Consider the following 26,947-nt stretch of genomic DNA (forward strand, 5'->3'; position numbering starts at 1 on the left):
GTATTTATCTATGGTTGTAATCACTATTTGCTTGGAGGTTCAATTTATATGTGGTTGCTTTATTTACACTATAACACTAGCATCAGGATTCATATTTGCAAAACTTGTTCATACTTCGTAGGTGTTTATCTGTGGTTGAGTTTTAGAAGAATGCACTAAATTTGCAAAATTGGTTTATACTTCTTAAGTGTTTTCAAGACTTCTTAACTTATAATTTATGTTTCACTTTCTAGAAAAAAAAATCAATTTAACACTGTATCTATATGTTATTTTGTGTTTCTAAATTGTTTCATCATTTGTGTTATAATAGCATTTAGATATTGTGGTTGCTTTGGATAGTACATCAATGTAATAGAATTATGGAGAATACAATAATAATCCTTGAGGCTGAGTAGGTGGAGATGTTGCTAGTAAGTCTCGGTTCAATGCTGTTTAATTCAAAGAAGAAGGCTTATGGTTTCTACCACAAATATAGAGGAACTATGGGTTTTAGTATTATGAGATAATTTTTACATATGAACAAGAAAGACAAGGCAACCATAACTTCACAAAGATTTATATGTTATAAATCTGTTTGTCAGAAGAAAGAGACATTTATATAAGTAAGCCACAAGGTGAGACAAGAATAGAGTGCTAGTGGCGTGGATGATTTAAAAAAATTAAAGTGTGGGTGGTGTGTGTATATATTTATAATTTATTTATACATCATACATAGCCGAGTTCGCCCTGATTGACCCTGTATTTTGCAATTTGTTCCCTATATGCACTACAAAAAATGAGAAAATAAACATCACCAACACCAATCATTCTTTAAAAAAAAATGTTGACCTTGATATAATAAATCAAGAAAACATAGACGAGTATGAGTACTATAGATAAATTAAAAATATATATAAGTGTGGGTGGTGTGTGTATATATTTATAATTTATTTATTTACATTATACATAGGGTCGGTCAAGCTAGGCCGGGTTTCGCCCAACACCTCAGCCCAGACCTGACCCACCCCGGCCTCAGACCTATAAATCTCAGTACAGGCTCTTCTCACAGGCTAAAAAGGTTAGCCCAAACCTTGTCTAGGCTCAGTATGGGCTAGGGCGGGTTCGGGTGAATCGGGCCAAATTGACACCCTTATGGTTGCAGTGCAGCATCGACAGTACAAGTCGCCAAACTCATCAGAGGCACCTTTTGTCCAATTCAGATCGTCTATGGCGCAGTTGCCCATAGCAGCCTGTGCGACGCAAATTGGGCCGTGCATGCAATAACCTTCTTACCTCGCTCGGGCAAGGCATTTGGGTAGGGGTGAGCAGTCTTTGCACACACGGCTCAGTCTGCACCGCTCAAGCCACTACGGGCAGTGCGCCATAGAGGATATAGATTCCCTTTTGTCTGCCTTTTAGTTGTTCTATGTAATTAATGTTCTATTACTTCGTTCCTTATGAAGCTTTACATTTCTTCCCATATATGGAATGTTGGAATTGCAATGTTAGCTCATTTTTTTTTGTAAGACAATGTTAGCTCATTTGATGGCAATAGAAAACAACAACAACAACCTTGATTAATTATCCTTAATTACATACAGGAGTTATAAATAAAAATCAACTTAAATAAAATTTAAACAATTAAATCAACTCCTCTGCTCCTTGATTGTTTCTGAATATTTCTCTGCAACCTGACGCTTGATATCTTGAACAAAGAGTGATATGTTGGGATGAGAAGAACCCCCTTCTTCAACTGCTTTCCTTACTATCTCCCCAATCTGTCTCGCTTTCTTCCTTATCACTTCTCCTTCCTCTCCACCATCCATTAACAACCCTATAGCCTTCTCAACCTCTTCTCCCTTTACATACACTCCAACCTTTTCACCTTGTCCGATATGAACAGAGATGTCCACACCAACCCTTATTCCAATCCTCAAAATTTGCACAATCACCTTCTCGTTATAGAATTGATCTCCAAACATTGGCCATGTTATCATAGGCACACCTGCGCTCACCCCTTCCAGAGTCGAATTCCACCCACAATGTGTTATGAACACTCCCACCACCCTATGCGACAAGATCAACACTTGTGGCGCCTAGCCTCGAATCAAGAGTCCTCTTCCTTTGGTCTTCTCTTCAAATCTTTCTTACGATAACCATCTCTCCAACTCTTCTGATGGTTTATTATTGTTGCCTTGTTTGATCACCCATATGAATGGGCGATTCGATCTCTCCAAAGCTAACCCAATCTCTGCCAATTGTGAAGGAGCCAAGGGACATAGGCTTCCGAGACAAACGTAAACGACAGACTCTGCTTCTCTCGAATCCAACCATTCCAAGCATTGATTCTCATCAATGGCTGCTTTATTACCTCTCTCAGCGTTATCTAAAGTTTCCTTGTTGTATTGTGAAATAGGGCCAACACACCAAACTTTCTTCCCCATAAGCTTCTGATACTCATCCACATAACAAGTTTCCAATTCGTAAAAACTGTTGATCAACACACCATCCGATGTTTGCTCAGACTCTCTCATTTGTATTCGAAATTCTTGGAAAGAGGATTCATCGTCAATAACACTTGTCAGTAGCTGAGCCTTTGTTAGCTCGATTCGATGAGGCATGCCTGGAACCACAAATGGCTCCGAATCGGATTGGATACTTTCATGTGGCTTGTAATAGAGTAAGTTTTGGCTGCAGAAGAGACTGAAGCAAGACATACCATTGAAGAAAAATCTTGGAATTCCGAACTTAAGAGCTGTATGGGATGTCCATGGGAGACACATATCGGAGATTAAGCAAATTGGGTGTGGCTCCATTTGTGGAATAGATTGTTCTAAGGCTGGTTGAAGCATGCTCGCAGCGTCGAAGAAGTTTTTCAGCATTGATTCTGAGGGGACATGATCGATGTTCTCACACCCATCTGGCAATCCGAATTCTGTAGATGGGAAACAAAGTTGGAGAAGTCGGATTCGAAGGCCAGATTGGGTGGCTCGATTGATGATGGATTTGAATCGGAAAGCGTTAAATGGGGTAGTGATGATGGTGATGGTAACGCCTTGTTGGGCTAGCAAACTGGCTATGTCTGTCATAGGAATCATGTGGCCTTGAGCCATCATAGGAATCAAAATGAAGTGAAGCTCATGGTTTTCAATGGAAGAAGTCATGGGATCGAGTTGAAAATCTGGAAGAGAAATTATGAGAGTTTCAAATTCGGTGTACTCAAGAGACAGTATCACACAGAGACGCGAGAAATTAATGGTTTCAGATGGATCATCCCCTTAGTAGTGTATATATATATATATATATATATATATATAAGAGTGGATCACCGAAGGGTGTAAAACGTAAGGTCGCACACCATTTTTGTCTATTCGGTTCAGCTCAGTTCGGTTAATTCGGCTCGGTTTCGGATTCCGTTTGGTTTTGACACCCTTAGCTACACATGGCAAAATAAACATATTTATATTCGGACCATCCATCAAGTCACAATCATGCACTAGGAATGTCTCAAAACAAAATCAAAAGCAGGTCTGATTCATGGCATTCCGAAAAGACCTCATTGTGGGATGAAGAGGCGAGCTTGACTCATTCGAAAAAAGATTGACTTGAGTGGCAAGTCTTTAGCCTAGGAAACTAGGCATCCGCGGATGAGTGATCCTGATTATCAATCGCTCAATACTTGAATCCAACACGTTTAGTAATTGACCAGACATGACAAGATAAACTTACCCTCTCTATTCCCTCCAGATCCCTGCCCGGACCAGTTCTCCAGTCCCCCTTAACAAGAAGGCGCAATGAGCACCCTACCTCTGTTGGAACACTCTGTCCAGATGGGGTCCATCCCCGCCACCTTATTAGAGGAACTGGGGAACTAGGTCGGGCAAAGAACTTGGGGAGAAAATTTCCCCCCTACCCTTGACTTCCAATCCTTTCCTTGGTCACTTTTTGTAACCATTTCTTGGTTGACTCACTCATAGTCTCACAGTCAATGTTGTAGGTGGCAAACCAACAATTCTTTGCATATCTAAATACATGGTTCATCACCTACAACATTGCTTGCAATCAAAAGCTTCAATTGGATCAAAACCCCTAATTCTAGGGTAGAGTTGAGGGCATTGTTCATGGTAATTGAAGATGGCTTTCCAATTTTTTTGAGGAATTTTTCTGGGTCAAGTAGCAGGGTAGTTGAAGGATTAGGATAGCACAGTTAAGGTCGTCTATTTTTTAAAATATCTTGGGAAGCTCCAATTTAGCTTAACCCAATTGAGGATTTGTGTTGCAGGGATTTAAATTGCCGTGCAGAATTGTGGATGATCATGGGTGCAAGAGAAAAATAAGAGGACATTAATGTCATTTTACCCCATCAAGGTTATATTGGTCATAAAATGACTTCAACACTCCTAGCGACAGTTAACGGAAAGGGTTTTAGTTATTAATTAGTTTGGAAAGCAAGGGATGTATGCATTATTTTCCAAACCTCACGGGTGAAAGTGTAATTAAAGCAAACCTCAAGGGAGACAGGTGTAAATTACCCCAAAAAAATTCTCATGGTTTTGCTTTCTAGCTTTGGGTATTTTTAAAAAGGTGGAGGTTTATAACTTAATATATAATGTCGGGAAATAGACCTACTTGGGCCCGTGTAGTACGCTATTTCTGCATGGAAAAAATCCTCTCCAATTCTCTAAAAGTGCTGTTCGGGGCAGAGAGCTCGACACTTGGAAGATGTTAAATCCAACGGTTCCAAGCTCGACAAGAAAAAACAAAAAAAAACAAAAAAAAGGACAATTTCTTAGGTCTACTAGATAAGAACTATTACAAGATAAGTAGGTTTCAAATTTGATTTACATCCATTACTTTCCATTTTAAAAAGATTTACTCAATCCCCAAAGTTGGTTAAGAATAAATAGAAGCGAACTTCCAAAATTATCCCAAAAATCTGTTTTAAACCACGATAGAGGAAAATAGGAGGGAAGGGCGCACAACTTTCTCTACCTTTTTTCTTTTTAATTGTTTCTCTCAATCTTTTCTTTCTTTTTTTTTTTTTTGACCGAGTTTCCCTCCACCCATTCACCACGGAGTGGGAGAGGGCGGTAACAGGTTTCGCGAGGGTATTGAAGGGTATTTTGGAACTGTAGGTGCAGCGGACGGAGGGTCGCTGGCGTGCACCTGGGGGAAAGAATGAAAATGGGAAAATGGGAGTCGCCACCTAGATTTAGGGTCTAGGACCCATGAATGGTGCCCCTCCTTCGCAGAAGGGGCGCTAAATTAACTCCAATGACTCAATGGATGGTCTGCCCCAGATCTCTAGATAAGTGTCAAGTTACGGGTTGGGAAGGTGTTAGGCACCCAGCAACCGCCCGGTCGACGGCCGGTCTTCCTAGACCAAACTCTGTTGGGTACTGTTGTGTTAGACATATTATGCACCTAATTAAACTAATTTTTCTTTTGAAGATTTTTTTATTAACTTGATTGAAATTTATGAACCTAATTAGGCTAATTAAGATTAATGTTTTAATCCTAATTACTACTCCTAAGTTTGGTGATTATGTACATTATGCATCCTAATTAAGCTAATTAATGGATTTTACCTAAATTAGAAAGCCTAACTCTATGGTCAAAAACATGGTTGACTATAAAAAAGAAAACCAAGTTTAATTATATTATGGAAAAGGACAATCATTGATAAGCAAAACAGCTCATAGGCCAAAATAGCCAAAATTATGAAAATACCACTAAAGGGCCAAAATATGTACACAGGCATGAAATCACATTTAAATGCTGTAAATAAGCAAAACATGATTAAATAACATTAACATCATGCATTTGGATCATCAAGAGCACATGAAATGGCAAGAAAATGTGGGGTGGTAAAAATTACCAAAATGCCCCTATTATGGCAAACATGTAGAAAATGCTGACTTATGCTTAAAACATGTTTATTAATGTTAAAACATGTGGCAAAAGTAACAAGAGCCTTTTCGGGGTCCTAAACAAGGTTTGGTCGCAAAATGACCAAAATGCCCCTAAGGGAAAAATGGTAAAGTGTCAAAAAGACAGTTAGAATCATTATAGGCATCGAAAGTGATGTTAAACATCCTAAAATGACTGAACACACCAAATGATATTTCTAGAATGATAGCCTAGGCCCACGTTTGGTAAATTACCAAAATGCCCCTAGAGGGCGCAAATGACTTTGTATGCATATCTATCAAGCATGATGGTCACGTATGCATATGAAAACATCCTAAACCAGTCTAAAACAGCATGTCATGTATAAAAACATTTTTTCCTATTTTTCCAGAATTTCTCATTATAATTAAGAAAATGACATTTATACCCCTAAATGAGGTGGGAAATGTATAAAAACTATCAAACATGCATATCAGTGGATAATGATTCCATAAAATCAAGCATGATTAAATATGCATTCCATAATTTTTTTGTGAATTTTTATGCGTTTATGTTATTTTTAATATTTTCTGAAATGCTAAAAAAGAAGAGAAAACAAAGAAAAATACAAAATCCCCATCACAGATCCGAATTGGACCAAACCAGAGCCTATTCCCACTAATCAAAACATGATCTTTAACATGGTTATAACACTTTTGTCCAAATACCCACCCACATGTTCAGATTCTACATAATCCGAAATCCTTTACATGGGAAAAAATCTCACAAAAAAAAATGATTTGGAGATTGAAAAAATTAATGAATGTTAAACATAGTGACAAGCATCATCCCTGAAAATTTCATATTTTTATCACTCTTGTATTATTTTTAACATTTTTATAACTGAAAAACAACCTTTGTTGTAAAGAAAATCAAAACAAATACTTAGAAATAAGTAAAAAATATGAAAAAATACCCTTGAAGCGTGGAAGTGCCTGGGCTCAGCTTGAGTAACCTTTTTTTGACCGTAAGTATCGTCGGAAACCTCCAAAAGCCCCTCCAAGTGTGGTTGCTTTGAATAGCAAGAGTGGTGAAGAAGGGGTATTTATAGAATTTTATATCAGTAATGGAGCATAACCTATGGATAAGAAAACCATGGATGGAAAGAGGGGATCAAGGACTACGTGAAGGTAACTTTTCACTAATTTTCCTCTGTCCCTAGACCCTCCAAATGGTCTCCTATTTATAGGAGAAAATCTGTTCGAAGAAAAGTCTCAAAGACCCTTGGGGCCTTAGTGGCTAGGATAAGGTGATGGGCTGGCTTGCGTGTGGCCAGGCTTGCTGAGCAGCCTGGGCTTGCGTGTGCCTAGGCTTGCTGTGCAGCCTGGGCATGCGTGTGCCTAGGCTTGCTGGGCAGGTGGGCATGGGTGATGGGCCATGTGTGGCTCAGCCTAAATGGTGGGGGCTTGTCCCCTGCCGACAGTCCAGCTGGGCCGGGTCATACTGGGTTGACCCGGTTCGGGTCAGTCCCGTCTGACTCGGGTCGGTCAAAATGTTTTTTTTTTTTTATTTTTTCTCTCTTTCTCAAAGATTCCATTTTAAAGGCCCACATTCAAATATTGATATCTTCCAATCTGTGTGGCCGATTTTGACGCGCCACATATTGCCGCAAAGGTCTCAACCCGTACTTTTCATCCATGTGACAGATATGGTCGGATTTTGCCTAAAAATGGCATGAATATCGAGAAAAGCACATAAATGGTGTTTCACACCGATCAAGGTCCAAATGATACCAAAATTACATGAAATTTTACGTGTAAGCACAATATGACCAAATAAAGTTATCCAAATGATTTCAGGTCACATCGGGTGGCTCGAGTACCAAGAACCATACCAGGGGCAAAACGGTCATTTTCACAAAAGTTACCTAATTTGGCCGAAACTTTACGTGAAAACTTAATATGACCAAATGAGGTCATCCAAAATATTTTGGACTAAATCAGGTGGTCCAGATACCGAGAACCGTGCCAGGGGCAAAACGGTCATTTTCATGAAAGGTGCTGGATTTGGGAGAAACTTCACATGTGAACTTAAAATGGTTAAATACGGCTATGTTAAGGGTTTAGGCTCTATTTGGGACAGTTTGGTTACTAAAAGTGGGGTAGGGGTAATTTGGTAATTCTTGCCATTCAGTCACCACACGAGTTACGAACTTTACCATCATTGCCAAGACACACTTCCAAGGTATCAAAATGTGGTGTCTACAGAATGCCCCCATTTGACGGAGGGCACGCAGTGGACGAAAGTCAAATGAATGACTCCGCATTTTGTCACAGGGGAGCGAAAATAGGACCTACACCTTGCTCAAGGATGCGAGCATTAAAATGAAAATCCGGAAAACAAAAGCCCCCTCGGCAAACAAATTCCAAGATTTTCAAAAAGAGAAAAAGAAGCAAAGTAGATCGGAAAAGAAGTCGTTAAAGATCAGCAATATGAGATACCCAATAACCCAACTAGGCGGTTATCCGATTGAAAACCCGATAAATCCCTTAACTATTCTAAACATCTGGCAAATCTTGCTTAATTTAAAGGAAGGAGGTCAGATACTTACCTGAATCTCCAAAAGAATAATGCCTGGTGAAGTGAAATCTTACAGTTCTTACGCCAATAAAAATGAGTACGAAAGTTCCAAACTGCGATCAACTGCACCATTTGACCCTTGCGGGCTAAAAACTTTGTTATCCTGGGACTAAATACCCGGAGGGTTAAATACCTAGTTGTTTTGGGACTAAATACCCAGAGGGTTAAATACCTCGTAGCTTTGGGACTAAATATCATGAGGGTTTAATACCTCGTTATTTTGGGACTAAATACCCAGAGGGCTAAATACCTCGTTGTTTTGGGACTAAATACCTTGAGAATATAATACCTCGTTATGAGAGTTCAAGGCAAAATGCTACTTTTGTTATTTTTATTTTCTTAAGAATGCTAGAAAATAATGCATTTATTATAACATGTTTAGTGATTACCAAAATATTCTAACACAGTAATGGTCAAGCAAGAAGGAACTTAGAAAGAAAGCAATCTATCACCATGTTTATTCGAGAGACCAGGTACCACCGGCCGAATTCAGGTGTGTAGACTGAAATTTCAGATGGGTACATGATGTCATGTGTATACTTGAGATGGGCAACATGGAGGGCAACAAGATAATGGTGCGAAATCACATTGCATTAAAGTCAAGGTTACAAAAAAACAAACATGGGACATGAGAGAGGAGTCAAAGAGATCTAGATGCCCCAGTCCTTGATATTCGTGACCCACTTTATCTTGAGGCTTGGTCCTGATGCCACCCCCATAGCCCTGAGATCAAGCAAACCGTTCTATCTGACAATTCCTCAGGCGGGTGAAAATTCACAATCTCAATCGGGTCCCCCTGAGTTAGTCGATACTGTCTAAGAATGCAAGACGGCATATAAAATGAAGTATGGGTCAAGCCCATCAATCTGATGTAATTATAGCCTGGAGATCTTAGTATCGGGTTGCTCTCTCGCCACCAATGACAATCCCATCGGATGTCCTCAACTGTCTTATCTTGGAGAAATTTCTGCCAATCACTTATCAGATGAAAATTTGTGATCTCTCTCCTGCGCTAATAATGGAATGTACTGAGGTGATCAGCTGGTAAGGGCTTCAATAATTGCAACCTTTCAGTCAACCAGAGTTGGAGGACATAAGGACAACCTGCGAAATGATCTATACCAAATTTCTGAAGTTGTTGCATTCGGTCAAGACCCTTGAAAGTCTCAGCTAAAACTGTAGGCACAATGTCGCGACCCTCCTTGAGCTGGTTGATCACATCAATGATAATGGGGGATGCACCACGCCCTGGGGCACGTAAGAGACATCGAGCTATCATGCAAAAAAGATAAGCATTCTCTCTTTACTCATGAAAAATTCCTTTTGCGTATCGTCGAGGAGCGAATGACTTGGCGACCTTCATGATGTCGATCTTCCCAAAATTCATAAATTGCCTCATTTCTTTGGTACTCCAGCCGAAGAATTTTTGGATACCTTGAGAGTAATCCTGTCGTAGAGTGGGGCAGAACACATTGCCTTGAGGAGGAGACAGTAAGCAGGCTCTCAATTCTTCAATGGTAGGGCAAATCTCTACTGATCCAAACTGGAACACATGCAAATCAGGTATCCAAAATCGGGGTACTTGGCGCAGAAAATCATTATGTAGTTCCATACATCTCATGCGGCTAAGGACCTGGAGTTTGATAGTTTCTAGAATGTCGGATTGTCCGGTGGACCTAGTGAGGGTCCATCCTCGTAGTAAATCATCCAAAGTCTCGGTGCGTGGTCGATGCATCTGTACCATAAGCCACAAATTAGTCAGATAAACATACCACATCCCCACACCCTTTTTCTTTATTTTTTTTTTTGGTTGCACTCCCCTTCTGCTGCTCCTGATTTTTTAGGATGACCTATTCAAGAAATAACACATTATGTCTGGACCCATTTAAACCTATGACAACCATAAGAGACTTTTTTTTTTTTTAGGACCCCGCAGGGACGTCTGATGGCTCTACTACGGACAGAGAGACTGGAAGGAATGGTGAGCTCGCGAGAGAGGTTGCACCATTTTAAAGAAGTTGATGGTTTGAAAGAAAAGTGGATGGCGGGTTAGCAAGAGCAGATCCCGTTGACGTTAAAGATGGATAGAACTCTTTGGGAATTCTACCGATGGAGTAGGTAGTGGAAAGAATTCAACTAAGATGATGGGAGGATTAGATGATGAAAATAGCGATGAATTCATCGTTCCCTCAAAATAAAAGTCTCTAAGGAAATTCACGAGAAGCCCAAAATGATGGTTTTTATGGTGATGATGATGTGATGGGTGGTGCAACCGGGCTTGAAAGCTGCCTACGTATCCCAAGTGAAGGAATTAGGTCAAACGTAGTTCGTGGGGGTGGATGGATCAGACATAATACCTCTTCAGCTGATCCAAGTTGGTCAAATATTGTAGTTCTTGGCCGTCTAAGTCAACAAGATGAACTGTCTTCCCTAGGAGGATCTCTGTTATTCTGAATGGGCCGCTCCAATTTGGTCAGAATTTCCCCCTTGGGTCAGAGATGGGAGCCCTCTGCTCCTTCAACACTAAATCACCAACATTCATAGGGCGTGGGTGGACTTTCTTATTGAAGGCTCTTGCAATCCTCTGCTGATATTTCTTTGCATTGTCCATGGCCCTCAATCTCCTTTCATCAATCAAGTGCAACTCTTCATGCCTCCTCTTCAACCATTCAGCTTCAGGGAGTTGGCATTCCATGAGTACTCTCAATGATGGTACTTCTATTTCAACGGGGAGGACCGCTTCCATACCGTAAACCAAGGAATATGGGGTTGCCCCAGTCGGAGTACGGATAGACGTCCTATATGCCCATAGTGCATATGATAGTTTATCGGCCCAATCCGAGTGGGTGTCAGCCATCTTTTGGAGTATTACCTTCACATTCTTATTGGCCGCCTCAACCGCTCCATTAGTCTGAGGTCGATAAGGTGAAGATCTGTGCCTAAGGATCTTGAATTGATCACATATCCATTGGGCCTTCCCCCGAAAATGTGTACCTTGATCAGAGATAATCTCGCGGGGTACCCCATATCGACAGATGATGTTCTCTTGGATGAACTTAGCTACCTTAGCCGCTGTCAATATTACATAAGATTGGACTTCGACCCACTTCGTAAAGTAGTCGATGGCCACTAAGATGAATTCATGCCCATTCGAGGCCTTTGGTGTCACTTTCCCGATGATATCGATGCCCCATGTAGAGAATGGCCAAGGAGAGCTTAGTGTGTGTAGCTCTATTGGTGGCACATGGATTAAGTTTGCAAACACTTGGCATCTATGACATTTCTTCACATACTCAATGCAGTCTGCCTCCAAGGTGTTCCAATAGTAACCCAACCTTAGAATTTTCTTTGCTAGCATGCGAGCATTCATGTGTGGCCCACAAATCCCCTGATGTATCCGGTCCAAGATGGTCTAGGCTTGATCTTCGTCAACACACACCAATTACACACCATCGTAAGATCGCTTGTACAAGATATTCTCATGTATGATGAACTGGGTGACATAACGCCTAAGAAACTCCTTTTCCCTCAAGGTCGCATCTGTCGGATACTTCCCTTCTCGAATGAAATCTATAATGGGGGCGAACCATGGCCGGCCTTCAGGGGTCAAAGTGTTAATGCAGTTTTGATATGAGGGTTGGCTTCTTAAGTCTACCATGAATGGTTGAATCTTCTCCTTTGGGCCAAAATTGATCATTGACGCAAGCGTTGCCAAGGCATCAGCATATCTATTGTTATCCCTTTGGAAATAGTCAAAACTAATCTCCGCGAACTGCTTCATCAAGACTTCTGTATACCCTTGGTAAGGCTTCAGCTTTTCATCTCTTGTCTTCCAATCACCTCGGACCTGACATACCACGATGGACGAGTCACCGTACACTTGCAGGGTTTTTACCCCTATGGAGAGAGCTGCCTCCAAGCCAATGACACAGGCTTCATATTCGGCCATGTTGTTGGTGCATTCAAATTCCAATCTAGTGGCCATGGGCATGTAGACTCCCTCAGGGGTTATAAGTAGAATGCCAGCTCCGCATCCTTTCTGATTGGCTACACCATCAAAATACATTTGCCAAGGTTTTATCTCCCTTTCTATATTTATCACTGCTATTTCTTCATCAGGGAAGATATCCTCTAATCTTCGTGTATCCATGACTGGATGTGCAGATAAATGCTCTGTGATGGCCTTTCCTTTGACAGCCTTCTGTGTGACATAAGTGATGTCAAATTCTGATAAAAGTAGTAGCCATCGGGCAAGTCTCCCTGTCAACGCAAGCTTCTCGAATAAATACTTTAAGGGGTCCATCCTGGAAATCAAGAGAACCGAGTGAGCCAACATGTAATGCCTCAACCTCCGTGTAGCCCATACCAAAGCCGTGCAAGTTTTCTCCAAGGCTGTGTATCTTGTTTCATAATCTAGGAACTTCTTGCTTAGGTAATACACACCCTGCTCTGTATGACCATCTGGTCCATGTTGGGCCAACATCGATCCCATTGAATCCTCAAGCACAGAAAGATATAGTAGTAGAGGCCTCCCTGGTATTGGAGGAACGAGAACTGGTGGATTCATTAAATATTCCTTGATGCGATCAAAGGCGTCCTGACACTGAGGGTTCCATTCCTTCGGTTGTCCCTTCTTCAGTAATTTAAAAACAGGCTCACAAATTGTGGTTAGGTGTGAGATGAAGCGGCTGATGTACTGGATTCGTCCCAAAAACCCTCTTATTTCCTTCTCTGTCCGAGGTGGAGGCATTTCTTGGATCGCCTTGATCTTTGATGGGTCGACCTCAATTCCTCTTTGGCTAACCATGAATCCCAGGAGCATCCCTGCTGTTGCTCCAAATATGCACTTCTGGGGATTCAGTCTCAACTTAAACTGCTTGATTCGCTCGAAAAAGAGCCTTAAGGCCTTGAAATGTCCATCCCGATTGACAGACTTCACAATCATATCATCAACATACACTTCCACCTCCTTGTGTATCATGTCATGCAAGATAGTAGTTGCAGCCCTTTGGTAGGTAGCGCCAGCATTCTTCAGTCCGAAAGGCATCACCTTATATCTGTATGTCCTCCATTCTGTGATGAAGGAAGTCTTGTCTTTATCTTTAGGGTTCATCTGGATTTGATTATAGCCAGAGAAACCATCCATAAATGATAGGAGTGCATGCCCTACAGTATTGTCTATCAGAACATCCATATGTGGTAAAGGAAAATTGTCCTTGGGGCTTGCCTTGTTTAGATCTCTGTAATCTACACATACCCTGACTCGACCGTCCTTCTTTGGCATTGCTACAACATTCGCCACCCATTGCGCATAATTTGACACTTCAATGAACCCAACATTGAACTGCTTTTCAATCTCCTCCTTTATCTTCAAGGCCCACTCAGGATGCATGCGTCGGAGCTTTTGCTTAAATGGTTTTGCATTCGGGTATAAAGGGAGGTTATGCTGCACCACCCTAGTATCGATGCCTGGCATGTCAACGTACGACCAAGCAAATACCTCTTGAAATTCCTGTAGCAACTCCACCAATTTGTCCTCTTCAGCTTCATTGAGAGATATGCCGATCTTGACCACTTAGGGGTTTTCTTCTGTTCCCAAATTGACCAACCTGAATTCATCGGGTAAGGGTTGGGCCTTGTTTTCCTCGAAGGCCTTTATTGCTTCTAAAAGTTCGGGCGATGGTTCATCGCAGGATTCATCATCATTAGAAAGAGAATCATGAAAGGTGGGACAACAATCATACGCAAATGGAGTCATTTCATTTATTCCAGAAGTAGCGGTTACATCAGACGCAACTGACCCAACTGGGGTCGACTCGAACATTTTAAAAGGAAAAGTAGAAACAGAAGCACCATTATTATATGGTGGGATTACAGGAATGGACTGAGTAAGGACTGGACAACCTATGAATTCTAAGGACTCAGGTTCAGACACAACAGACTCCACAGTATTCAGAGGGTGGTAAACAAAGTCACCCAAGCAGCTCCAGTTGGGGAGGATGCCTATAGCAGGGTGAATCATTAGGTGTGGGGTAGGAACATCATCTCCTCCGTCTTCAATGACCATAGCCACTTCATTGAACAATTCTGTTAGATCCAGGTTGTTCACCTCTTCCACTTGCAACTGGTTCATCTGCATTTGGATGTCGTGTTCCACCTCGACCCAATCAACCTCAGCATAAAAAAAGATCTCGAAACCTGAAACTTTGCACTTGGTGACCCCATCATACCACGGCTCAGGAAACCCATAGTATGGATAGTCCTCACCCTTCCTAATAAATTGTCCATTCAGGGTTTTAAAATAGGGAGCCATCTTGAAGTCTTCAATTTCTTTGTGTTTCTGATCTGGTATTTCTGCCACTGTGTTGGCTGCCTTTCCCTTGCCATTGTCTGCCATGAGATTTCTACCCTCAGACTGACTTTGCTCAGGTATGATTGTTGACTTCTTAAATCCTTCACCCTTCTGCTGCTGGCGGTTGCTTCAACCACAGTCTTGGCCCCTACGACCACTTGAATAGGCTTTTTCTTGTTCATACTTCTTCACTATCTTTTTCTCATCCCGAGTTTGAAAATCCTGCTTAGTTGGAATATATCCGAGACCATGACGTTGATTATTTGGGGAAATAGCTGGTACAACTATGATGCCCTGTTGATACTTTTCGAAACCCATTCCGGGAAAATAGCCCATCTGCAGGATCATTCGCGGTACGACAGGATTGGTGATATTGAACTCTGGGAGGAAAAATAGTTCTCTTGGTGGAAATGGTCCATTTATGGCACTCACATTGCTCAAATGAAAACCCCCAAGACGAACATCACCAACCACCTTACCATCAACTGTAATGGTAGCCAAAGTGTTCACTAGTTCAGGATCAGCCTCAACCGTCACTACCTTCCCGTTGGATATGAATTTCACCTTCTGATGGAGGCTTGAAGCGACTGCCCCAGCCTTATGCAACCATGGACGACCCAACAATATATTGAACGAGGTGAGTATATCAATGACCTGAAAGTCAACTTCAAAATTGGTTGATCCAATGGTGATAATGGTGGTAAATACACCCAATACGTCCCTCCTTGTATTGTCATAGGACCTAATGCTTTGGTTTGATGGCTTTAGCTGTGCTTGGTCGAATCCCAAACGCCTGAAAGTATGGAGTGGGATTACATTCAGAGCGGATCCATTGTCTATCAGAACCTGAGGGACCCTACTCTTATTGCAGTCCACAGTGATGTGTAATGCCTTAGTGTGATTAGCCCCCCCTGAAGGGGGATCCGCATTCGCGAACATCAAGGAATTCACTACATACACTGCCCCTACAAGATTTTCCAATTCGGTAGTGTTAGTTTCCATAGGAACCTAAATTGTTGCTAAAGCTTTCAACACTGCGTTTCGGTGAGGAGGGGATGCCATCAGTAGCCCCCAGATGGAGATCTGAGCTTGAGTCTTCTTTAGCTGCTTCATGACTGGATTTTCTGGTTCTGCCTGGTTGATTGCTTGTTTCGGATCCTTCTGCTGCCCCGATTTCTCAACAATTAACTCAGTAGGCTTGTACTTCTTCCCACTCCGTGTCTCCGCAACCACTTCCTCAGACTGGGGAGTAGTGATAGGGATGTATACCTCTACATCATTATCTAGTTGTTCCCTTATCGCCTCTGAGCTCTTCCTTGGGATGTAGATCTCGAACTCTTCCTTCACCGCCACCGGTTTGGGACCATGCCCTGGTATATGGACTTCCATATCATACTGCTCTAAGTCATCAACTTCAATTATCTGAGGCTCCAAAATAGCTAATCCTTGGGTATCATCCGCAATTACATTGATGCTTGCGGAGTCAGAGTCTTCAGATAGGTCAGCTGCATTGTGTGGTTCAACTGCATTGATAGGGCTCCGAGGAGGGTACACATTAAAGGCATCATCAGGAATATTAAAGTTAGGAGGGAGAACTTCCAGAGTGCCGCATCCTCCCAAATCACGATCTCCATACTTCAAAAAATGCATGATTTCTCGCCTTACAATCTTCCTTTCTTTTTCATCTTTTGTCTCAACCATACTCTCTTGAATGTAAAACTCCCATTCTTCTATATCTTCAGGATCAGAATCGGATTCAGTGGTAGACTCTGAGCTGGTTGGACCTGGGATTGGGGCAGATTCTGAAATGTTCAACTCATCTGTATCTACCCGTATGTATTCTCCCGGAGGGGTAGACGGCGTGTAGTATGGGGAGCCAGAGTTAAATGACCAAGTGTCATCTTCATTGAATTCTGCTTCTGAGTCACTTGACTTTCCATTGTCATCTGCTGGCATTGGCTGGATTAATGAGGTTGGATCTGTCTCCATACATTCTCCTTGCAACATGTTGATAGAGTCATGTGATGGAAGAGGATTGGTTGTCACATTTGGCTGCTTTGGTCGGAGTTCAAACACCTTAGAATCCAACCTATCTTGAATAGCATGCCGGAGGTTGTAACAGTTGTTGGTAGCATGCCCCTTCTGATTATGATAGTGACAATACAGTTCAGGATCATACCATTTTGGAGGAGGATTTGGGATTGGTCGGGGTCCAGATTTCTCAATTAAGCCGGCTCTGAGGAGCTTTTCAAACACGACTTCCAATGGCATGCCCAGATCCGTAAACTTTCTCTTCGACGGTCGAGGAGCTGGAGGAGGGGCCGGGTGGACTGCTTGTTCCAACTGGTATGGTACTGTGGATAGTGTTGGCTCGGGAAGAGGAAGTGGAGGAAGAGCAGCTACCATCATTGTGTTCACCTCTTTGTTTCTCGGCCAGGGAGGTCTCCTACTACTGCTTGCTTCATAGGAACCTGTCTGGTATCTGCCATCCTGTGGGAGATTCTCCTCATGAATTGCATCTTCAACCTGTTCGCCGGCGACAATCAAGCTATCAAAAGTGGTGATGCCTTGTCCAAATATGTATGTGCGGTATGGATGCCGCAACCCCTTCATAAGCATGCTGACTTGCTCTCGCTGATTGGGTCGGTCCCACATCTGAGCTGCTTTGTCACGAAACCTTTTCAGGTAGCTAGTGAACCCTTCCTCAGGCAATTGCTTTGTTGTCTCTAATTCTCGCCTGGTCAATTCTACCTCAGTGTTGTAGGAGTATTGACGGGAGAAAGCCTTCATCATGTCTTCCCAAGTCCGAATCACAGATGGATCTAAGGCCATCAGCCAACGGTGAGCAGCGCCGGTTAGTGAAAATTGAAAAGCTTGCCCCAACTGTTCATCTGTGAAACCACGAGACTTCAACTGGCCGATGAAAGACCTCAAGTGGGTACGAGGATCTCCTCTACCATCAAACTTCTCGGTCTTCCACCTAAATCTGTCAGGGAGTGTTGCATGGGGGAAAAAGCATAATCCTTCAGTATCGATGATTTGATCCTCAACTCCTTTCAGGTTTCTGATTGTATGCTCAAGTCGATAGAACTTATCTTCCCAAGTCTTATCCTGTTGACTCTGCTGTGTTTGCCGAGCAGGAGTGGAATCGATCACGACTTGGTCCTCACCGTCAGCTGCTAGGGTTGGTGGTGTAGGCTGATGCAGGAAGAATCCTGGAGGATAAAGAGGATCCGATTGTACAGGAGTATTTGGTGTACGGTTGGGATTCCCTTGTGTCCTCATAGTTGTCATCATGTTCACCATCATCTGTTCCATTTTGGCCATTAATCTGTTTTCCATTGCTTCCCATCCAGACGGGGGATCACCATGCTCACTCATTCTGCCTGAACTGATGGAACTTCCTGAACTCTTTGATGTGACACTTGACGGAGGCAAAGAAGGAATTCTGACAAGTCTGCTTATAGTGGGATCTCTGACCCAAGCTCTCTCTGACAAGAAACTCTTTGACGAGAAATGATGTGAGGCGGGGGAGATTACAATGTCTGACTTTGTATGACCCCCTTGATAAGAGGAGAAAGGGAAGTGTGAGAATAATGGAGGTGATGATCTCTCTTCTAAACACGATCATAGACATTCGGCATACAATGGGGGACTCGAACACACAAAAATTAGCTCAAAAGAGAGTACCACCAACTCAAGAGCACATTAAGGAAAGGCATACCCAAATTGGGGGAACCCTCTTTTGACAAAACAAACAAGATGGTCCAAACAAGAATTTCATGCAGCCAACACTACCTTGAGACAGTCACCAAAGACCATATGGACCATATGGTGGATAAATTCGGATCTTCCCCTACTGCCAGGACAAAAATGTAAAACCTTTATCAGGTTGAGATCTACTACCAGGTTGAGATCTACGCCACATTGGATTGATTATCGAGGAGTAGGCATCACCCTATAGTTCCAATCTTGCGGTGTGGACGTAAAAACCAACACTGATGTAGTTATAAACACTTGCGCCCTAATGTTAAAGTCAAATCCTTATTCATCTGTCAATAGATGGGAGACTGAAACTAGTAGGATTGGCTATAAAGGAATTCTGGAATGGACCGCAGACAAAGTATAGTTAATTGTGGCGTTCCTACGCATTGGGTCTATGTTCAATACATGATGCATGCATAGGGTAGGCTATAGGACAGAAAAGGTCACCCTTGACAGAACCGATATACCTATCGCTCGTATGTACGAAGCGAGTCGACGGTACGTGGTTCCTTTGATACACCAAAGGTACGATATCAAGGGCTGTGGCTTCGCCGCGGATTACCCATGACTACACATGGGTTCCAACGACTAACCACGAGGTTGAGTGATTCCATGCAGCGAGTGTGTGCACGAATGTGATGCAGGAAGTGGCTATCATCCGACCTCAGAGTACTTAGTATGATGTGCCCCACCTCCCTGGGGGTAGAGGCACAACAGGGAATACCCTCGTCGTTTGATTTCACTTCGAGCACGATGCATGATGCAGTTAGTACAATCACAATATATACAAACAATTATGTATAACACAATAAGTATACAACAAAGAGTGGTCAATCAGAAGTCTGACAGTCCCCAGTGGAGTCGCCACTGTAGGTACAGCGGACGGAGGGTCGCTAGCGTGCACCCGGGGGAAAGAATGAAAATGGGAAAACGGGAGTCGCCACCTAGATTTAGGGTCTAGGACCCATGAATGGTGCCCCTCCTTCGTAGAAGGGGCACTAAATTAACTCCAATGACTCAATGGATGGTCTGCCCCAGATCTCTAGGTAAGTGTCAAGATACGGGCTGGGAAGGTGTTAGGCACCCAGCAACCGCCCGACCGACGGCCGGTCTTCCTAGACCAAACTTTGTTGTGTACTGTTGTGTTATACATATTATGCACCTAATTAAACTAATTTTTCTTTTGAAGATTTTTTATTAACTTGATTGAAATTTATGAACCTAATTAGGCTAATTAAGATTAATGTTTTAATCCTAATTACTACTCCTAAGTTTGGTGATTATGTACATTATGCATCCTAATTAAGCTAATTAATGGATTTTACCTAAATTAGAAAGCCTAACTCTATGGTCAAAAACATGGTTGACTATAAAAAAGAAAACCAAGTTTAATTATATTATGGAAAAGGACAATCATTGATAAGCAAAACAGCACATAGGCCAAAATAGCCAAAATTACGAAAATACCACTAAAGGGCCAAAATATGTACACATGCATGAAATCACATTTAAATGCTGTAAATAAGCAAAACATGATTAAATAACATTAACATCATGCATTTGGATCATCAAGAGCACATGAAATGGCAAGAAAATGTGGGGTGATAAAAATTACCAAAATGCCCCTGTTATGGCAAACATGTAGAAAATGCATGATAATTCATGAAAATGCTGACTTATGCTTAAAACATGTTTATTAATGTTAAAACATGTGGCAAAAGTAACAAGAGCCTTTTCGGGGTCCTAAACAAGGTTTGGTCGTAAAATGACCAAAATGCCCCTAAGGGCAAAATAGTAAAGTGTCAAAAAGACACTTAGAATCATTGTAGGCATCGAAAGTGATGTTAAACATCCTAAAATGACTGAACACACCAAATGATATTTCTAGAATGATAGCCTAGGCCCACGTTTGGTAAATTACCAAAATGCCCCTAGAGGGCGCAAATGACTTTGTATGCATATCTATCAAGCATGATGGTCACGTATGCATATGAAAACATCCTAAACCACTCTAAAACAGCACATCATGCATAAAAACATTTTTTTCTATTTTTTCAGAATTTCTCATTATAATTAAAAAAAATGACATTTATACCCCTAAATGAGGTGGGAAATGTATAAAAACTATCAAACATGCATATCAGTGGATAATGATTCCATAAAATCAAGCATGATGAAATATGCATTCCATAATTTTTTTGTGAATTTTTATGCATTTATATTATTTTTAATATTTTCTGAAATGCTAAAAAAGAAGAGAAAACAAAGAAAAATACAAAATCCCCATCACATATCCGAATTGGATCAAACCAGAGCCCATTCCCACTAATCAAAACATGATCTTTAACATGGTCATTATACTTTTGTCCAAATACCCACCCACATGTTCAGATTCTACATAATCCGAAATCCTTTACAGGGGCAAAAATGTCACAAAAAAATGATTTGGAGCTTGAGAAAATTAATGATTGTCAAACATAGTGACAAGCATCATCCCTGAAAATTTCATATTTTTATCACTCTTGTATTATTTTTAACATTTTTATAACTGAAAAACAACCTTTGTTGTAAAGAAAATCAAAACAAATACTTAGAAATAAGTAAAAAATATGGAAAAATACTCTTGAAACGTGGAAGTGCCTGGGATCAGCTTGAGTAACCTTTTTTTGACCGTAAGTATCTCCGGAAACCTCCAAAAGCCGCTCCAAGTGTGGTTGCTTCGAATGGCAAGAGTGGTGAAGAATGGGTATTTACGGAATTTTATATCAGTAATGGAGCATAAACTATGGATAAGAAAACCATGGATGGAAAGAGGGGATCAAGGACTACGAGAAGGTAATTTTTCACTAATTCTCCTCTGTCCCTAGACTCTCCAAATGGCCTCCTATTTATAGGAGAAAATCTGTTCGAGGAAAAGTCTCAAAGACCCTTGGGGCCTTAATGGCTAGGATAAGGTGATGGGCTGGCTTGCGTGTGGCCAGGCTTGCTGAGCAGCCTGGGCTTGCGTGTGCCTAGGCTTGCTGTGCAGCCTGGGCATGCGTGTGCCTAGGCCTGCTGGGCAGGTGGGCATGGGTGATGGGCCATGTGTGGCTCAGCCTAAATGGTGGGGGCTTGTCCCCTGCCGACAGTCCAGCTGGGCCGGGTCAGACTGGGTTGACCCGGTTCGGGTCAGTCCCGTCTGACTCGGGTCGGTCAAAATGTTTTTTTAATTTTATTTTTCTCTCTTTCTCAAAGATTCCATTTTAAAGGCCCACATTCAAATATTGATATCTTCCAATCCATGTGGCCGATTTTGACGCGTCACATATTGCCGCAAAGGTCTCAACCCGTAATTTTCATCCGTGTGACAAATATGGTCGGATTTTGCCTAAAAATAGCAGGGATATCGAGGAAAGCACATAAATGGTGTTTCACACCGATCAAGGTCCAAATGATACCAAAATTACATGAAATTTTACGTGTAAGCACAATATGACCAAATAAAGTTATCCAAATGATTTCAGGTCACATCGGGTGGCTCGGGTACCAAGAACCATACTAGGGGCAAAACGGTCATTTTCACAAAAGTTACCTGATTTGGCCGAAACTTTACGTGAAAACTTAATATGACCAAATGAGATCATCCAAAGTATTTCGGACTAAATCGGGTGGTCCAGATATCGAGAACCATGCCAGGGGCAAAACGATCATTTTCATGAAAGGTGTTGGATTTGGGTGAAACTTAAATTGGTTAAATACAGCTATGTTAAGGGTTTAGGCTCTATTTGGGACAGTTTGGTTACAAAAAGTGGGGTACGGGTAATTTGATAATTCTTGCCATTCAGTCACCACACGAGTTACGAACTTTACCATCATTGCCAAGACACACTTCCAAGGTATCAAAATGTGGTGTCTACAGAAACATACAAAAACCCTAGGATGGTGGATGAACCATCTATTTTTTTTTTTAATACGAGTTTCTATTGTTTTCTATTCCAACATTAAGGTGTACTTCCCTTTGGACATGACGCTATAGTTTTGTTTTATTTTTTGTTTATGAGGGGTACTCCAACAATTAAGGTGCATTTTCATCGGATTTCATGGTTTTAAAACAGTTAAATGAGGTTGGGGCAATTTTGGAAGTTTGTTTCTATTTTATTCTTGCGTGGAATGGGTACTTTGGGGATTAACTAGTAAATCTTTTTAAAATAGAAAATAGTGTAAGTAAAACAAATTTGAAACCAACTTTTCTTGTAATTTTGGTTCTTATCTAGTAGATCTAAGAAATTTAAAAAAAAAATAAAAATTGGGTCAATCGAGCTCAACACCGTTGGATTTAGCATCTTCCACGTGTCGAACTTTTAGCCTTGAACTACACCGCATTGCACTTTTAGGGAATTGGAGAGGATTTTAATCCATCTCTGCACTTAGAGCCTCAGACATAAGGGCAAGTGAAATGATCGCCACAACCCAGAGAAAATTTGCCTTTACATGGGGGGCCTGGCGGTCATTTCACCCACCCCTATGTCTGGGCGTAGAGGCAGTGCACCATATATAGGGATGCAAATGGATATTCGTAAATCCGTATTCGATCCGCATTTGTATCTGTTTAGGAAAATCCGAATCCATCCGAAACTAATTGGATACGAATATGATAATCCCCATATCCGACCGATTATTATCCGATTCGTTTAGCAGTCCGACGGTAATAAAATATCTGAAATATAACTCTGTGTTTGTCTATCCTTTTAAGTTACCGTATTGGATTTTGTTATCCTATTTTTATAAATTTATAAGCTAAGATAATGTGATTCTTTTTCTAGATTTGCTATTGGTTTATATATATTGTTTTATGCAATGTGATACATGGAATTACATATCTATTAAAAAATAAACATAAAAAACGTAAGAGAATAAAAGACTAAAAAGAGTAGAAGAAAGGGTAGTTACTGAACTCTGAAGTCTCAATCCTAACTCTCATCATAAAAACGGTAAATATGTCAACGGATAGTCGATTCGATCCGTATTCATATCCATTTAGGAGAACCGGTATTCAAAAAAGCACTATCCGAAAATTATCCGAATCCGTCCGAAAACCGATAGGATATTATCCGAATCTGTCCGAATATAATCGGATACGAATATGATAATACCACTATCCGACCGAATTCGATCCGTTTACATCCCTAACCATATGCACCCAGATAGCGTTCTTTCTCCCAATATCCTTACTTTATAAATAGGGAGTGAGATTGACAAATAGAATTGCAACTCTAGAAGTCTATTAAGAGGTGGAAATAACAAATTTTAGGGTAAATTATACGTCACCCCCTGGTTTTCAAACGAAACTCAGATACCCCTTGGTTTTTGAAAAAACTCAAATTACCCCCTGGTTTAGACCCCAATATGACAAATTAGTCTCTTCTATTAGTTTAATGCTGTTAAGTGATGATGTCAACCAATTAAATAAATTTAAATCCCTAAACTACCCTTGACCAATGTTGAAGATGAAGGAAGGGTAGTATTGTAAATTTAATTCTAATGTTTTAGTACAAGGATAAAATAGTCCTTTCACACCAATAACTAACAACAGACTAACACCATTACTATAGAGGGGGTGATTTGAGTTTTTTCAAAAATCAAGGGGTGATCTGAGTTTCGTTTGAAAACCAGAGGGTGACGTGTAATTTACCCTAAATTTTAAAAACATATATATAATTCCTTCTGTCCATTTACCATCATACAAAAGCCTACCCAGTGCGTAAGGCTAACTGTGACCACTAGAACACGACAGAGCAACATTACAAGTTGCCCAAGTCAGCCCTCGATCCGGATCCTCTCCAATTACTTGGGAGTTGTCCAACTACTTGGGTGTCCAACTCCTCTCCAACCACCCATCCAACAGCAAGGAGTATTTGGATATGCATCCCAACACTAGTCAACACTTGGAGATGCATGTCTAAATCTTCTCTGTCGTTGAATAGGTGATTGGAGAGCAATTGGAATTGGAGTTGGAAAAGATCTTTTTCTCTTCATAATGTTGTAAGAGTACATAATATATCGTACTTCACAAGTGTTTTCAGTTATTAGTCTCTAAAGAATTCAGGCATCACATCATGAGGTCTTTCAGTTGAGTCGAAGTCCACCCACATTTTGACTTGCAGTATCCATGGGTTTTAGTGCATGGTATCGGAATGGGTATCGGTCAACTCAGAAATTGATATGGTATTGGATCAATATTGGCACGGATTGGCCGTAGCAGACAAATTTGTCCTGATTCTCCTTTAAAAATAATTTTTTTTGACCATTTTACCCTTTGTATATACCGTTTCAATAATACGGTATCGACACGATATTAGGATCAATCACTTGCAAAATCGATACGTATACCCCGATACGAGAGATAAAATACCAATACCGATACCAATACCTCAAACCATGGCAGTATCAATGGATTTACTCTGTCTTTTGAACCGAAATCTGATACTCGACGAACCATGAATCAAATGCAAAAGTATTAGACTATTCAAGGAGGGCATGCTTTATCCTTGCACAATACAATTATTATAAAAATAAATCAACTTGAATAAAATTTTAATAAATATATTAAAATCTCTTTGATTTCACTTCAAATCAACTCCTCTCCTCCTTGATTGCTTCTCTACTACCTGATGCTTGATATCTTGAATAAAGAGTGAGATGTTCAGATGAGAAGAACCCCCTTCTTCAACTGCTCTGTTTGCTATCTCCCCAACCTCTCTTGCTTTCTTTCTTACCACTTCTCCTTCCTCTCCACCATCCATTAAAATCCCAATTGCCTTCTCAACCTCTTCTCCCTTCACATAAACCCCAAGCTTTTCACCTTCCCCCATCTGACAAGAGACATCCACACCAACCCTTACTCCAATCCCCAAAATCTGCACAATCAGTTTCTCGTTATAGAATTGATCTGCAAACATGGGCCATGTTATCATAGGCACACCTGCACTCACCCCTTCCAGGGTCGAATTCCACCCACAATGTGTTACAAAAACTCCCACTGCCCTGTGTAACAAGATCAACACTTGTGGTGCCCAGCCTCGAATCAAAAGCCCTCTTCCTTTAGTCCTCTTTTCCAATCTCTCCAACTCTTCTGATTGTTTATAATTGTTGCCTTGTCTGATCACCCATATGAATGGGCGATTCGATCTCTCCAAAGCCAACCCAATCTCATTCAATTGTGAAGGAGCCAAGGGACATAGGCTTCCAAAACAAACGTAAACGACTGACTCTGCTTCTCTCGAATCCAACCATTCCAAGCATTGATCCTCATCAATGGCTGCTTTATTACCTCTCTCAGCCTTATCTGAGGCTTCCTTGTTGTATAGCGAAACAGGGCCAACACACCAAGCTTTCTTCCCCATAAGCTTCTGGTACTCATCCACATAACTAGTTTCCAATTCGTAGAAACTATTGATCAACACACCATCCGCTGTTCGCTCAGCTTCTCTAACTTGTTTTCTGATTTCTGTGAAAGAGGGTTCATCGTCACGAACACTTCCCGATAACTGAGCCTTTGTTAGCTCGATTCGATGAGGCATGCCTGGAACCACAAAGGGCTCCGAATTGGATTCCACACTTTCATGTGGCTTGTAACAAAGTAAGTTTTGGTTGCACAAGAGACCGAAGCAAGACATACCATTGAAGAAAAACCTTGGAATTCCAAACTTAAGAGCCGTATGAGAAGTCCATGGAAGACCCATATCGGAGATTAAGCAGCTCGGGTATGGTTCCATTTCTTGAAGAGATTGCTCTAATGCTGGTTGAAGCATGCTTGCAGCGTTGAAGAAGTTTTTGATCAGTTCTCGTGAGGGGAGATTGTCGAGATTCTCACACCCATCTGGTAATCCGAATTCTATAGATGGGAAACGAAGTTTGAGAAGTCGGATTCGAAGGCCGGATTCGGCAGCTCGATCGATGATCGATTGGAATCGGAAAGCGTTGACTGGAGTAGTGACGATGGTGATGGTGACGCCTTGTTGGGCTACCAATCTGGCTATGTCTGTCATTGGAATCATGTGGCCTTGAGCCATTAGAGGAATCAGAATGAAGTGAAGCTCATGGTTATCAATGGAAGAAGCCATGGGAGTTGAAATTCTGGAAGAGAAATGAGAGTTTCAAATTCGGTGTACTCAACACAGTATCACACAGACGCGAGAAATTAATGGTTTCAGATCCTCTTAGTATATATATAGTGGAGTTGATCACATGAGTTTGAAAATTAGTGACGTAAGCGCTTACATCGCTTTGAGTAGAAAATTCTATTATGTATGTGACTATCTACGATGCACCTTTGAGAAATGG

At 41.3% G+C, this 26,947-nt stretch overlaps 1 protein-coding gene across 1 annotated transcript; it reads right to left on the reverse strand.

The window, feature by feature from the left end:
• Nucleotides 1-1,948: 1,948 nt before the first annotated feature.
• LOC122653093 (UDP-glycosyltransferase 73C3-like) lies at nucleotides 1,949-26,765 on the reverse strand. Its single transcript, XM_043847021.1, has 3 exons — nucleotides 26,283-26,765; nucleotides 25,758-26,186; nucleotides 1,949-2,173 (listed from the first exon to the last, which is right to left on the reverse strand). The coding sequence occupies exons 1-3, from the start codon at nucleotides 26,725-26,727 to the stop codon at nucleotides 2,127-2,129; spliced, it is 921 nt and encodes a 306-aa protein (XP_043702956.1). The 5' UTR covers nucleotides 26,728-26,765; the 3' UTR covers nucleotides 1,949-2,126.
• Nucleotides 26,766-26,947: the final 182 nt, after the last annotated feature.

Source organism: Telopea speciosissima, chromosome 2, assembly GCF_018873765.1.
Source record: "Telopea speciosissima isolate NSW1024214 ecotype Mountain lineage chromosome 2, Tspe_v1, whole genome shotgun sequence".
Taxonomy (NCBI): domain Eukaryota; kingdom Viridiplantae; phylum Streptophyta; class Magnoliopsida; order Proteales; family Proteaceae; genus Telopea; species Telopea speciosissima.

Coding starts and splice junctions, on each gene's coding strand:
- LOC122653093 (XM_043847021.1), bottom strand. CDS start 26,727: ATGGCTTCTTCCATTGATAACCATGAGCTTCACTTCATTCTGATTCCT. Junction 26,187..26,282: donor TCCAAGGTTTTTCTTCAATG/GTATGTCTTGCT, acceptor TTGTGGTTCCAG/GCATGCCTCATCGAATCGAG. Junction 2,174..25,757: donor CATATGGGTGATCAGACAAG/GCAACAATTATA, acceptor TGATCAAACAAG/GCAACAATAATAAACCATCA.